Source organism: Kogia breviceps, chromosome 5 (assembly GCF_026419965.1).
Source record: "Kogia breviceps isolate mKogBre1 chromosome 5, mKogBre1 haplotype 1, whole genome shotgun sequence".
Taxonomy (NCBI): Eukaryota; Metazoa; Chordata; class Mammalia; order Artiodactyla; family Physeteridae; genus Kogia; species Kogia breviceps.
This window is the reverse complement of record NC_081314.1, coordinates 41,118,526-41,133,442: the sequence shown is the minus strand read 5'-3', so window position 1 is coordinate 41,133,442 and position 14,917 is coordinate 41,118,526. Positions and strand designations below refer to the sequence as shown.

Genomic DNA, 14,917 nt, shown 5'->3' with positions numbered 1-14,917 from the left:
TAGCAGGTAGGTCTGGTTCAGTCTCCTATGAGGTCACTGCTTCTTCCTCTGGCTCCTGATATGCACACTACTTTATGTGTGACCTCCAAGAGTGGAGTCTCTGTTTCCCCCAGTCCTGTCGAAGTCATGCAATCAAGTCCTGCTAGCCTTCAAAGTCTGATTCTCTAAGAATTCCTCCTTCTGTTGCCGGGCCGCCAGGTTGGGAAGCCTGACGTGGAGCTCAGAACCTTCACTCCAGTGTGTGGACTTCTGTGGTATAAGTGTTCTCCAGTTTGTGAGTTACCCACCCAGCAGTTATGGGAGTTGATTTTATTGTGATTGAGCCCCTCCTACCATCTCATTGTGGCTTCTCCTTTGTCTTTGGATGTGGGGCATCTTTTTTGGTGAGTTCCAGTGTCTTCCTGTCTATGATTGTTCAGCAGCTAGTTGCGATTCTGGTGCTCTCTGCTCTTGCAAAAGGAAGTGAGAGCACGTCCTTCTACTCCGCCATCTTGAACCAATCCTTGTGTCTGGCTTTTCATTTGTAAGGTACCTTTTCTCTTTCTGTACATGCTGCCTGGTTACTGTTATTTCTAAAATGCAGCTCAGGCACTTGTCTACCCAGAGACTCTCAGTGGCTCCACACCTCTTGACTTCTTGCTTTCAGGCACCTCCACAACCTGTTCCCAAAGTACTTTTCCAACTTTATCTGTCACTACCCCCCTTCATGAACTTCTGCTCCAGGAAAACGAATCTGTTCCTATGTTTATAAAACACGCTTTGCTAATGTAAAACCTTTGCTACAGTGATGGATGACGTCTCTTCATCGCTGTTGAAGTTTTAGTTACCATACAGAGTCCCCCCTGTTCTTTGAGGTCTTCCTGGTCACTCAGGCAGGAATGCTGTGTTCCTTCTCAGAACCACTGTTTTGTTGGTCATTTGTGCTTTTGCAGGCAGCTGTGTGCAGACCTGGGTAGGATATTTGGGGACATGCCTTTGTTAGCCTAATGGGATCTTTGCTACTGATGTCAAAGGCCAGCTCTTTTCCACCTCTGCATCTCCTGCAGGACCTGAGGGCCTCCAGTGAAGTGGAGTGCCTCATACACTGGGTATATTAAAGATATTCTTGCATGTGATATTAATACAGGGAAATTCAATAACCTATTCTGATGTAGCTTTTTTTTCCAGTTTCCCTTTGTATTTATATTGCTTTTCTCTTATAAGATTTTGTGAAAATGAATGCATTACTGAAAAACTGCTCATTCTCTTGTTTAAATATAATGAACTCTTAGTAACAAATTTGCAAGTGGAAAAATGGATCTTAAACTTTTGGTGAGGACTAGGGGCATTGTTCTGGTAGAGGAGCACCTCTTCCTTGCCTTTGGGTGGGTTGGCCTTTGGCAAGTAGCTGAAGAGTTTATGGAAGGGTGTTAGACATAGGGGGAGGGGGAGGTAGTTGAGAAGGGGAGAAGCAGTGAACAGAACCTGGGCCGTTGGTTTCAGGTAGAACAAGGGGGCCAAAAACCTGAACTAAGCAGACTTCTAGGAAATCTGGGTCCCTTGATCACTTAAACATTAAATTATCTCCTGGACACAGGCAGAGTTTTGTTATCCAAAACACTTGAAATTAGTTGTGATCTTAAGGTAATTACAGTGCTGAGTCACAGCACAGGTCAGTAGTGAATTCCCTCCAATTACATAGTGGGGCAGAGATAGGAAAGAAATTTTATCTCAGAATAATCCTCCTTTTCAAAGATTTCCATAGCACTTTTTTCCCTTCAGTAAAGCAAGTGATTTGTTTTAAATAGCATATTCTTGTTCAAATTTCCCTATGTAGGTACAGAAAACTTATTCTCCCAAAACTTTCCCTGGCTTTCCCTGTAGTGAAAGTGTAAAGTAGTGTGGGGAGAAGGACTTAGGAGCCCTGAGTCAGAATCCTGCCTCAGTTCTTTGCTAGCTTTGTAACCTTGATCAACTTATTTCTCTAAACATCAGATTCTGTGTCTCTGAAATGGGAATGATAATAAGACTATAGGGTTGTTAAACGTTGAATGCAGTCATAGTCATCATTATTTTATGGGATTGGTGGAGGGCTAGTGGGAGAAGGACAAAAAATGGTACAATAAACTTAACTTCTTACAGGTAATTGAGAGAGAAATTATAGCAGCAATGTTGGCTTGAGTGAAGGCTGTGTTCTAAGTGATTCTGTGTTCCTTAAGGGAAATTATTTCCACTGTTTAATTCTTCGCAGAATAACGGGACCACTGAGCATCAGGTGGAATCTTTCATAAGGAAAAAACTGGAGTCGCTGTTAAAAGAATCTCAAATTCGAGACAAGGAAGATCCTGATAGTTTCACAGTGAGGGCACTACTGAAGGCCACACATGAAGGCTTAAATGCACACCTGAAGCAGGTATACATTTCCCTCTTGTACTTGTCCTTCAACAGGAAAAAGAAAGCACCTCATGCTTGGTTTCTGATCATTTGTCATTTGTGGAAGGCTTCTCCAGTTTCTTCCATTGGTATCCTCATATTGCTGGAAAAATGAGACTCTCCTCCTGCAAAATGGAGAGAAATAGTGAATAATAGATTAAAGTGCATGGGTGGGTGTAGAAATGATTCATGTACTCCTTCACTGGGACCCTCAGGACAAAGCCCAGTGCCCCTGCATTCACCTTCCCCACTTGTGCTCAGGTGAGGGTGGGGACTCCTTCAGGCAGTCTCCATGCCCTGTTGATCACACCTTCTCAATGTGTATGTCTGTCTGCTTCTTCTCCACAGCTATGTCCTAATTCAGGCCAATGTTAACTCTCACTTAGACTTCTCTTGCCCTCTTTAAATCTAACCTTCACTCTGAAATCAGCATGATGTTTTAAAAATGCAAATCTGATCATGTCACTCCACTGTTCAGAATTTTTCAGTGGCTTCCTATTATGCTTGGGATAAATTACAGACTAACTGGGCTTTCAAGGAACTACATAATTCCATCCTTGCCTACCTCTTCTGTCTCAGATCTCCCCATTTTCCCTGTCACACCACCACCCACGATGTCACACCAGCCACAACCATCTAAATGCCATGGTCTTCCTCACATTCCATTTCCTCTGCCTGGAACACTCCATTTCCATATCTACTCTAGCTAACTCCTACTTAGGCTTTTAAATTCCAACATCAATGTGGTATTCTAAATGAGTCTTGCCTTGACCCCTAGGTTAGGTTAGCTATCCCTTTTATATTATTGATGGTAGCCTGTTATATCTTCTTTTTTCAAGAAGTTTTTTTTTTCCTACACATTTGCAATTATTTGTTCAATATCTGTCTTCTAAACTAGACTGTAGATTCTTTGAAGGCAGGAACCATGTCAGTCTTGATAACCATTGTTTTCCTGACTTGTATAGTGCCTGGGACTTAGTATGACCTTCATATATAGTTGCTGAGTGAATGAATGGTTTGGGTTCTGGCTGAGGTTTTTATTCTGCTTTCTAATAAAAATATCATAAATGGGCAAGGAAGAGGGATAGTGGGTTTACTGATGTTATCATGGCAGGACATTGAGGGCATTTATTCTGGACCAAAGGAGATCCATGCGGTCACTGGCTTAGCTGATAGCAGCCTCCCCTGCTACTGCCGCCTATCCTCCAGGGCTCAGGGCTCCCCAGGCAAAGGGAAGATCATCACTTTTGGATCTGAGCAACCACTCAGCTTTGGTGGTTACTTTCTAGACTCTATAGAAGTCCAGCCATTCAAATGCCTGGCTGTTTCTCAGGTCTGTTTAGTTTCCAAACATAGAAAACCTAACTCAAAATGGCTTAAATAATGAAGAAATGTGTTGGGTTAGGTAAGTGGCAAATTCATTTGCAGAGTGGTCTTCAAGGTGGGCTTAATTCAGAGACTCAGCAGGGTCATCGAAGACCTGTCTTTCTGTTCTACCTACCATGTGATTAACATCATCCCATGTCGGTTCCCCGTCTCCTGGTGGTTGCAGGGTGACTGCCAATAGGCCCCTGAGCTATGTGTTTCTTGGTCCAAGTACAGAGAGAGTGAGACAGTGTATGTGCCTCATCCAACAAACCAGAGTTTGCGCTAAGCTCTGGTTGGGCATCTTAGCTCATGTGCCCACCCCTGAATTGATCCGCATGGTGGCCTTGCATATGTGTCCTTCTTGGAACAGTAATTTGGCAAGGGCGTAGGATACCATTGGCTTGCTGATGCCAGTGAGAACTTACCCCTGGAACTGGCACCAAGGTCTGCCCCTCTGAAAATGCATTCTGCCCCTGCATGCTGGAGGGGCAGAATGGAAAGTTGGGAGACAACCAAAATGTCAGTTACAGCATTACTGCCCTTACAGTTTATCGTACAGTTTTGAATTTTCTGGAACATTTCTATAAATACAAGTTAGCCTCTCCCTTTCCTCCCTGACCCTCCAGCCTCTTAGTTTAAACCACACAAATGTCTGTAAAATCACATTCGGTTAACCCAGCTTGATTTCTGCTTCTTGTCCCTGGTGAACTCTCTTTGGCGAATCTGGGCTAGTCACTTCCCCTTATGCTTTTGGAGAAGTCTTTGCTCCATCCTAGATCATTCCAACTGGAAAGACAACAGCAGGTCTTGGGGATTTTTGAAGAAACAAATCAAGCCCATCTTTCTTTTTATGGAAGAGATCCTAATGGTAATTTCCCCATCAGGTAAGATGGTAAGGGACTTCAAATTTCAGAGATGTAGTAGGACAAAACTCATCCTCCTTTTTCTTATTGTTTACTCTCCCTTAAACCTGGGTGACTGCAAGAATGTTTCAGACTTGCAGAAAGTAAATGGAACCTGCAACTTTAATAAACTGGACTACGAAGTGTTAAGGCTTTTAACCCTGCTGTTGTGTTAGTTTTGAAAGTATGGTTTTGGTTCAGTGGCAAGCAAAGACAAGTTACTGTTGAGACAAGTCCATCTGTGTCAGATACATATGCACATGTAGAGCCAAGGTTGAGAATGTGCTGTGTGGTTCAGGACAGCTCATCACTTCAGCTCCCTTCCCTCCTGGATCGTCGCTCAGCAGTGCAGTACTGTGTGCTACTGGTGCCAACTTTTTCCTGGAGATCTCCAAAGTAAAATAAAAATGAAATTCTCATCCTTCACGCTGGAATAACTTAGTAGAAGGATGCCTGCCTTCTTTAGAGTTCTGAATTCACTTCAGCTACAGCCATCTGGGTGGCCTTAATTATTCCTTACATGAACTTTTACACCTCTCCTGCTGTCCTGCTCCCTCCAGTCTCTCATTTATATCACTACCATAGAGATATTTCAGAAACATGCATTTGATCATATCATTCTCCTATTTTAAACCATTCAAATGCTCTTCACAGTTTGGAGGATAAAGCTCAAATTGAAAACTATAGCCCAAAAGATCCTTTCTCCATCATCTGACCCCAGCTCTGATTTGTCCACTAATGTGCGTGTGTACAGTACAGATACACAACCCAACCCCTGCCTTTCTTTGTTTCCTGGAAAGTGCCATGTTCCTGGCACTTGGCCTTTGTGTTTGCTTTTTCCTTGCATGCTTTCTCTTCCTCACTTCACGTAAATAATGTCTACCTGTCTTCTGGCTTCAGCTTTTGTAACATGTCCCCTTAGAAGTCCTCCTTGATCCTCAAGTCTAGGTAGATGGCCTTCCTGTGCCCTCAGGCAGTACCCTGAACTTTCCCCATCATAGTCTTATTATAGTGTGTTACGATCATTTGTCTCCATCATCAGAGTGCAAGCCCAGGGAGGACAGAGTCTACATCTCTCTTGCTTGCTGTCTCCCTTGTACTCATGTCGAGTTCCTAGCACAGTGTTTGATCCATGGATTCAATGAAAGATGCAGTGCCGATGCTCAAGGAGAGGTCAAGTTGGGGAGAGATATCTGTGTGCATTCCTCTGGTACATAAAGAAGGAGTGTAGAGTGGGGGAGGGGGAGAAAGCCAGAGAGGAGACAGAACTACACAGAATCCCTGTTTTATCACCAACTAGCTTTGTAACTTTGGGCATATTATCTAACTTCACTATACTTCTGTTTTTCTTATCTGCAAAACTAGGATTTTAATTATACTTATCTCCAGGGACGGTTGTATATATTAAGTGAGAATATATACACTTAGCATAATCCTTGGGGCATAGCAGGTGCCTATTAAAATGGATGACCTTATACCTCAACTTGCCTGGGGCAACCTCACTTTATACCTGTTGTCCCAGAGTAATTATTAAAGGTGCCCCATTTCACTCTTTTTAAAAAAATAAATTTATTTTATCTATTTATTTTTGGCTGCGTTGGGTCTTCGTTGCTGCTAGCGGGCTTTCTCTAGTTGCGGTGAGCCGGGGCTACTCTTCGTTGCGGTGCGCAGGCTTCCCATTGCGGGGACTTCTCTTGTTGTGGAGCAACCTGTGTTCAGTAGTTGTGGCATGAGGGCTCAGTAGTGGTGGCTCACGGGCTCTAGAGCGCAGGCTCAGTAGTTGTGGTGCACGGGCTTAGTTGCTCCACGGCATGTGGGATCTTTCCGGACCAGGGCTCAAACCTGTGTCCCCTGCATTGGCAGGCGGATTCTTAACCACTGAGCCGCCAGGGAAGTCCCCATTTCACTCTTAAGAGTCCTGTTTTGGACAATAGATGACATGGTCTCCCTACTAATAGATGAGCTACTAGAACTGGAGAGGAACTCAGAGGTTAATTGGTCCATTCCTCCCCCATGTCACAGATAACAGGACTGAGGTCAAGAGGTGGGTGTTTGCCCCAGAGGAGCAAGTCTTTAGCACAGAGTGTGTGCTGGAATCTCCTATGTTTTGATTCACCTATTAATCCCTCTCCTTCCATCTGATTCTGAGTCCCAGGGTATTTCTTATGTGTTCAGCTTCTGTTTCCCATCAGTGTATTGATGTATATAATTTCCTGCTTAGACTTAAATCCATCAGAGAGACTCTCATTCACCTTAAAACACCCTTTCAATTTTCTGTTCTTCAGACTGAGTAAGCCTAGTTCTGTAAAACTTTTCTAATAGGCTAAAAATGATCTTTTAAATCACCTTTAAAAAAAAAAAGAGATGGGGGACCTGTGGCTACATGGTGGCAGAACTGGGTCTCCTAACTTGAAGAGCAGTGTTACTTCTATTACCGTATCTTACTACTTTCTTAATTCTAGGGTTTTTGAATAGTTAATGATCAGCTTTAATTGATCTTCAAAGGCAGTCAATATATATAAACCAGTCAACTAAAATGACAATGTAAACTTGCCACCCACCCTCCTCCAGTATTTTCTGAACTGCCTTTTCCCCAACCTAGTTCTCACTCTTCCCCCTACCCATCCTACATTGCATCTTTGATTAGCTTCTATGGATATATGTAGATGCTCTTCCTGACCTTTTGATTTCGGGTGGTTTTGCTCACCTACATTTATTCCATTTATGAGATTATCTCTGTTCAGCTGAAAGTCCTGGGAGGGCGGGGCCTATTGGTCTCTTACATCATGTAATTAGCAGTGAATCGCCTAATACATAGTTTTAGGGATGACAATTGGAAGAGTCTAAACCCTTTTAGCAGAGTGGTCTTTCTGTCCCCTAGAGTAGAGAGATCTCTAGCCTGGAAAATTAATTCACATGAGGAGGAATTCAGAGTCTACAATACATCTTTCCTGTGCTCACCACAGAGGGAATGATTTTAATGAACAGATAAGCTCTGTTGCAGTTTACTTAAAGAAAAACAATCTTATTGCCTCATAGATATACTTGGATTTTATTTATTTTTAATGTTTCCAAATTCTAAATAGTAATTAAGTGGTAAGTCTGATTAGTTTTTTTTAGTCAACTGAATTGGCTGTTAATGACTTTTGGCCAGTTTTCAAAATTAAATCTACTTTTAACTGAAGATGATTTATTCCCCCTCAGGGCATTCAGAAGAATACATCCTCTGCTGTAGAGAGCCTTGTGAACAGGCACTAGAGAGGCCTACACCCCTGGGCATTACTGAGAGGTCCTTGACCCCAGCTTTGGGGAGCTGTTGGCAGTTGCCATCTCCTGGTGGTGCCCAGGTCTCTCTGTGCAGCATCCCCCCCTCTCTCAAGGCAGACACAGCCACCTTCAGGGAAGTGGAGGGTAGAGCAGGAGGAAATGAGCAGGACCTGCTGGCTGCCCACCTAGAGATGGAAGGAGAGAGGGACTCCGTGTCCTTCCACCAGAACTAAGGAAAAAACAAAAGCAAAGAAGAAAAATAGTCATATTATGTTTTATTTACTCAGCATCCAGATGTGAAGGAAAGTGGAAAGAAAACACATGGACGATCCCTCATGACCAACTTCGGAAAAAAGGTACGAATTAAGAAAGATAAGTGTGCATAATTCAGGTAATTTAAAGAGTCTAGAAGATGACAGAAGACTATCATCATGACCTTGGAATAACTGCAGATTTCTCAAAGAGGACCCCAGAAAAGGAAAAAGTTGATAATTAAACTATTTTAAAATTTAAGAACTCCTATTCATCAGAAGTATCAAAGAGCAAATAGCATACTGGGAAAGAATATTTTCAATATTCCATACAAGTCCACAAAGGATTTCTTTCCTGAATATATAAAGAATTCCTATAAATCAATAAAAAAGGCACACTAATTTTAAAAAAATAAGCAAAAGGCTTAAATGAACTTCACAACAGAAGATATCCAAGTGGCTAATATGGAAAAGGTTCTCCCCCTTATCAGTCCTCTGGGAAACTCAAACTAAAATGATGAGATTCCCTGTATACCCACCACAACAGCAAACATAAAGAGATTGACAACAGCATGTGTTAGTGAGGATGCTGGGCAACTTGAACTCTGTTCAGCTGCTAATGGGAACCTGCCTTTGTGCAGCTACTTCCACACGCTGTTTCACAATACCAACTAAAGCCGCTCTATGAACCATGTCTTATCAGTTCCATTGTTAGGTGTGTGTCATAAGACTGAAACAACGATATTTACAGGGACATTAGTTGCAATAGTACAAACAGGAGACTGTTCAAACTTCCATCAGCATTAGAAAGAATAAAAATTGTGGCGTATTCACATAAGGGAATCTTTATCAGCAATGAGAATGACAAAATTACAACTACATGCAATAGTGTGATCTTTGTAAACATGACATTGAGCGAAAGAAGCCAGACCCAAGAGAGTACATACAGTTTGAGTCCATTTATATGAAGCTCAAAAACAGGCAAAAAAAAATCTATGGGATAAAAGTCAGGATAATAGTTACCTTTGGGGAGAAGGTGATGACCAAACGGGAGAATCTGAAGGCTTTGGGGCAGATAATATTCATTTGGGTGGTTTCACTTTGTGGAAAGCCATCATGCTGTACACTTATGATTCCTGTGCTTTTCTAAGTGTATGCTTTACCTTCAATAAAAAGGTAAAACATGTTAAACAAGAAGTCAATTATTGGGTGATGAACTTCATGCATGAGGTTTCTCCAAGGCCATTTTTTGTACTTTAATGAATGTTGTATCTGGAATTTCCTGCCTCATCAATAGGATAATTTAGTAAAAGTTTGGATAAAATAGTCATAATAAACTGAAAACAACCAAAATGTTCTCCCATAAAGACTGCTTAAGTAAATCATGATTCATTCATACAATGGACAATTATGCAGTCATTAAAAGATGATCACTCTGACGAGCTCAACAAGCAAAACATTAAATAAAAAAGTAAGGTGAAAAACTGATTATGTCGTATGTTAACTGTGATAAGATGTGTCAAAACTGTATGTAAAGAAAATATATCATCATTTCTCCAAATATCTATCATTAGTGATTCATTACTTATTTCTACTTTCTGCATTTTATATTTTAAAATGAACCTGGGAAAGACAGATTTATTATTGTAACACCTCAAATTACTAACTATATGCGGAATTGGAGAATATTTCATTTCTTGATTACAACCACTCATTTAAATTAAAATTATTTTCCAAAGTAAAGCTTTTAGGGAATACCTTTGCTACTATAGAATTAGAATTTATTATGTCTCAAGTCATAAGAGTGAATGTTTACAAGACTATAGGTTATTTAAATAAGTATTAATAGTATTTTAAATTGAAAGTTAGTACTATGTGGTTTACAGAATGACTTTCCATGTCATCTCATTTAATCATCACAAAAATAATAATCCTTTAGAACAGATGTTTTTGTCCTACCCTTTAAAAAGGCACAATAGGAAGCTTGAGAGATTAGCCAGTTTATCAGCTTGGTGAGAGGCCAGTCTGGAACATGGGTCCACGCCATGTGCACTTAAGTTCTCAAGGCATAAATAAGACGTAAAAATGTTCTAGACTAAATTGGCGCCTTACTGTCAGTGCAGTAGAGTTGAATGTGTTTATGCCAACAGTGTAGTTTGATTTATTTTATTTGTTGAGAATGAGAAAATCTGGAAGTTGATTTGGTCCCATGGTAATGTGGGGATGGAGTTCCTTTCCTTTTCTAAGCCATGTTCCCAAAATGTCCAGGGTACTCTGTCTAAAAGTCTTACCTTTGTTTGTAGAAGCTGTAATTTTGGTGGCAAGTTTTTCTGCAATTACTAAGGCCCCTCCCCATCATTTGTATTGTTGAGGCGTGTGTTGCCAAATATTGGGGTTATCTCCAACATGGTGGGGCTGAAAGTGCATCATTCCTAAGAGGTTTTATGTCTAACAGCTAATCTGTCCAAAGACACCAGGTTAGTCCTACAGTCTTTCAGCCTGACTCCTGTAGGTAACAATTTTCATTCTGCTCTAGAAATTAAAATGGGTCAAAGTCTCAAATGAACAGTTTGATTTAGATGGGTTTTTGAGTGCATACTGAACAAAAGCAGGAGTAGTAGTTATTCATTTAAAAATTACTACTTGTCTTTCTTTTTATCAAATCTGCCTTTTATAAGTAAGTCAAAAGGAATAGTGAGCTTCCTATATAAGAGGATACTTTATCCCTTTTAATCTTTTAAATAGATATTACAACTTAAACCCTACCCCTCATAGAGACCTTCAATGCATGACTGATAGTCTATGACCTACATTTTATGTGGCGTAGAAGTCAATGTTAGAGCATGAAACCCTCAGTTTTGCCTTGATATTTTAAGATAATTTTGGCCACAGACATGCTAATTATTGATGGTGAGGCAAGATGCAATATTTGGTCAGTTGTTTTTCTCCAAGTAATTGTCCTTGTGTGTGTGTGTGTGTGTGTGTCTATTTTAAAGCTCATTTCTCCGTATGTCGTAGATGTACCTGATGCACTGAGTTTGTGTTAAGTGAACTCTGATTTTTCCGGCAGAAAACCACAAAATCACGGTCTAAAGCTTATAGTGCTGATGAGGAGGAGGACGCACAGCAGAATCCTGGCAAGGAGACCGGCCAGCTGTACAGGTAAGAAAGCTCTCCGTGTTTCTTGCTCAGGCTCCTGGGGCCTCTCCATCCACATCAGCTTGGCTGTTTTAGTTGTACGTGTCTAGGAAATCAGATTGCAAGGTAAAGAGCTCTGCGGTGGGACATGTGAAGATCAACAGGATGTGAGATTATAATACATGTAGGGGACTTGTGCTGCCTGGCACACAGTGAGCTCTTAATAAATGCTGGCTGTAGCAGTTGTCAGGTAAAAGATATCTTCAGAGAAGAGAGAGGGACCACATGAACTGGTACAGAGGGGCTCTCACAGGAGACTGATGGAAAAGATAGATGACAAGAACATGTTAAGAGTCAGGGATCTTAAATGAGCCAGACTTCAAACTCTTGTTCCTCCAACTTTAAGATGGGGCAAGTTAGGCTCCTCATTTGTATCTATTTATTAGGGTCATTGTAAGGATTAAAGGAATTAAACTATTTAGCTTGATGAGCCCTACTCCAATTAACTAAGTGCTCAAAAATATTAGCTGCTGTTTCCTTTGTTATTGCCAATAGAATTTGGGATGAGTAAAATGGCCAAAATTTTAGAACCCAAATTGTGACACATGATTTGATACGGGATTTTCTGGTAAATTGTGTATACAGTAAGTCTCACAAAGGAATATAAATTATATCCTTCATAGATAGATAGATATACAAACATGTGCACATGTACACACACACACCCCTCTGTGACTTTATCAAAAGACTGAAACTAAATGAAATTGGAGGCATAGAGGTCCTATAGGAATGAATCACATTTAGTATTCAATTAAATTTTATATTTGAGCTTCACTCCAACAGAATGTCCATACATAAATTAGTAACTAATTAGTGAGAGCAAAGGAGATGTGTATGGTTCCTACCCTTAGGGTACAGAAAATTCAATATGTAGTTACAGTAAAGGATATAAGAGAAATAGAATTACCTTCCAGGAGACCTCTGCTGTGAATGTTCTCAAATATAAGTTTGAGAAAAGCTTGACTCTGAATCATATAGCCAGGGAAGCTATCACATGAAATCACATTGCATGCTGATCTTAAGTCAATTAGAGATTTGCCCGTAATAGCTATCGAGGCTCAAGCATCGATGACGGTGTCCTTTTGGGACTTCAATAAACTAATTCAATTTTAAGATAAGGATTAAAAAGAGCTAACTTTATACAGAAGTTCTCTGTTATGGAGTGTCCTGGGAGTTTTACTTGTCATTTCTAGGCATTACCTCCCTCACATTGATTTATAATCATTTTCTTTCACAAAACCAGATTTTTACCAATGGCTAGAGAATTTCCTAATTACATGGTAAAGGAGAAACATAGACTCTTCTTCCCATTGGTTTTTATACCTGTCTACGTGCATGTCTTCTTTCTTGGCAAAATGAGTTGTTGACACATTTTGGCCTTAATTCTTTTGTTGAATATATGTAAGTATCATTACACTAAGAATTTTTGTCTGATCTGTTCACTATTTTATCTCCAATAGATGCTCAATAAATATTCACTGAGTGAATAAATCTGTATCATCACTATCTAATTCCAGAACATTTTCATCACACCAAAAAGAAACTCTACCATTAGCAGCGACTTTCCATCTCTCTCTCCCCCGGTCTCTGGTACCAACTAATCTACTTTTTGTCTCTATAGATTTGCCTTTTCTGGATCTTACATATAAATGGAATCCTACAATATTTGGCCTTTTTTGTCGGGCTCCTTTCACTTAGTATAATACTTCCAAGAGTCATCCATGTTGTAGAATATATCAGTACTTCATTCCTTTTTATTGTTGAATGATATTCCATTGTATGAATATATTGCATTTCATTTATCTATTCATTAGCTGAAGGATATTTAGGTTGTTTTCACTTTCCAGCTATTATGAATAATACTGCTATGAACATTCATTGCTAAGTTTTTATGTGGACATAGGTTTTTATTTCTCTTAGGTATATACTTAAAAGTGGAATTCCTGAGTCACATGGTAACTGTTTAATTTTTTGAGGAACTGCCAAACTATGTTGGCGAAGCAGTTGTACCATTTAAAATTCCCCAGCAGTATATGAGCATTCCAGTTTCTCCTCATCCTTGCCAACACTCATTATTGCCTGCCTTTTTGGTTATAGCCAACCTAGTAGATGTGCAGTGGTATCTCACTGTAGTTAGGTTTGCATTTCCTTAATGACTAATGTTGAGCTTCTCTTCATGTTCTTATTGGCCATTTTTGTATCTCCTTTGGTGGGGATTGAAGTTTTTAATGGTTATATGTTTTCCTAGAGGAGAAAAGTGTGTCTGTGAGGAGAATGTGATAATCTATGGAGAATTTTACTGTGGCAAAGAGTAAGTAGCAGAATTTGTAAAGTTGTACAGCAGATCCTAGGAGTGGTTTATAGACGTACAGAGAGAGTAAGTAATGGATGTTTGTCTTAAGAAGTTGAAGATATAGAAAAAGCATAAAGAAGAAAACAAAAATCACTGTAATTATACCTCTAAAGATAATGACTATGGAAAGTTTGGTGTATTTATCTTTAGATATAGGATTCTTGTGACTGACAGTACAGTATCCCTACTGCTTTTTAGTCCTGGTGCTCCTTCTGACAAAACAGAGTGATTCCCTGCTAAATTCTGGTTTACACCATAGTTGGGTAATGGTGGGAATCAAGCCCTTCACAATAGAACTCACAAATTCAGGAGAAGAGACTGTGAATAAAGTCTGGCTGAGCAGTGAAAAAAGCCACATGAGTACGGTGTTGTGGTGGAGAGAATGCTGAACTAAAAATCACACTTGGTTTCTAATCCTGGCTCCATCAGGAGCAGGTAGGGAAGGTGGAGTAACCAAAAGCCCAAACCTCTTTCAGCTCTAAAATGTCATGAGTCCTGGTGTGTATTTTACAGGTTGGGCCGCCGAAGGAAAACCATGAAACTCTGTCGAGAGCTCTCTGATCTGGTTGTGTACACAAACTCCGTAGCAGCCCAGGACATTGTGGATGATGGTAAGGCCTGAGTGTTTTTTCTTCTGGATACACACTCCTGACCTTTCTTTGTCAATTGTTAATTAAACTTTTGTTAATCGGATCATCAGCACACATTTCTGAAACTGTGTAGAATCCATCTTGAGTGTCAGGAAACTGATTGCTGGTACAATGCTTAGCTCACAGGGAGGGCGCTATTGATTACTTTGCCTAATGGTGTAGAGGTCAGAGAAATTTCCAACAGGGCAGAGGAAGACTTTATTATTATTAAAAAGACAAATGTATCAGAGGAAGGTCTTCGCAGTCTTCAAACTATGGAGACTTGACCTAGTTTGATGGCCAGATCACAGATGGCTGTTCCAAGTGTGAATGACTAGAAGAAAGAGGAAATTAATTGGCAAATATAACATCTTGAAACGCCCTGTATTTTCTCATTGAAAATTTTGACCTTGATGAAAATAATTTAATCCACAGATTGCAATTTTAACAAGAGCAGAAATTTCAGAAGCATTGACTCTTTCATAGTTTCTTACCCATCAGTTGCTGTATGTGGAGTTGAGAAATTCTAGTTACAAC

At 40.2% G+C, this 14,917-nt stretch overlaps 1 protein-coding gene across 1 annotated transcript in view; it reads left to right on the top strand.

The window, feature by feature from the left end:
- Positions 1–14,917, top strand: part of PLCH1 (phospholipase C eta 1) — a 179,019-nt gene that overhangs the window by 145,207 nt on the left and 18,895 nt on the right. Inside the window, exons 11-14 of the mRNA XM_067033895.1 lie at positions 2,231–2,392; positions 8,237–8,305; positions 11,271–11,362; positions 14,265–14,362. Of these exons, the coding sequence (XP_066889996.1) occupies positions 2,231–2,392; positions 8,237–8,305; positions 11,271–11,362; positions 14,265–14,362 (421 nt within the window). The remainder of the gene's footprint in view (positions 1–2,230; positions 2,393–8,236; positions 8,306–11,270; positions 11,363–14,264; positions 14,363–14,917) is intronic.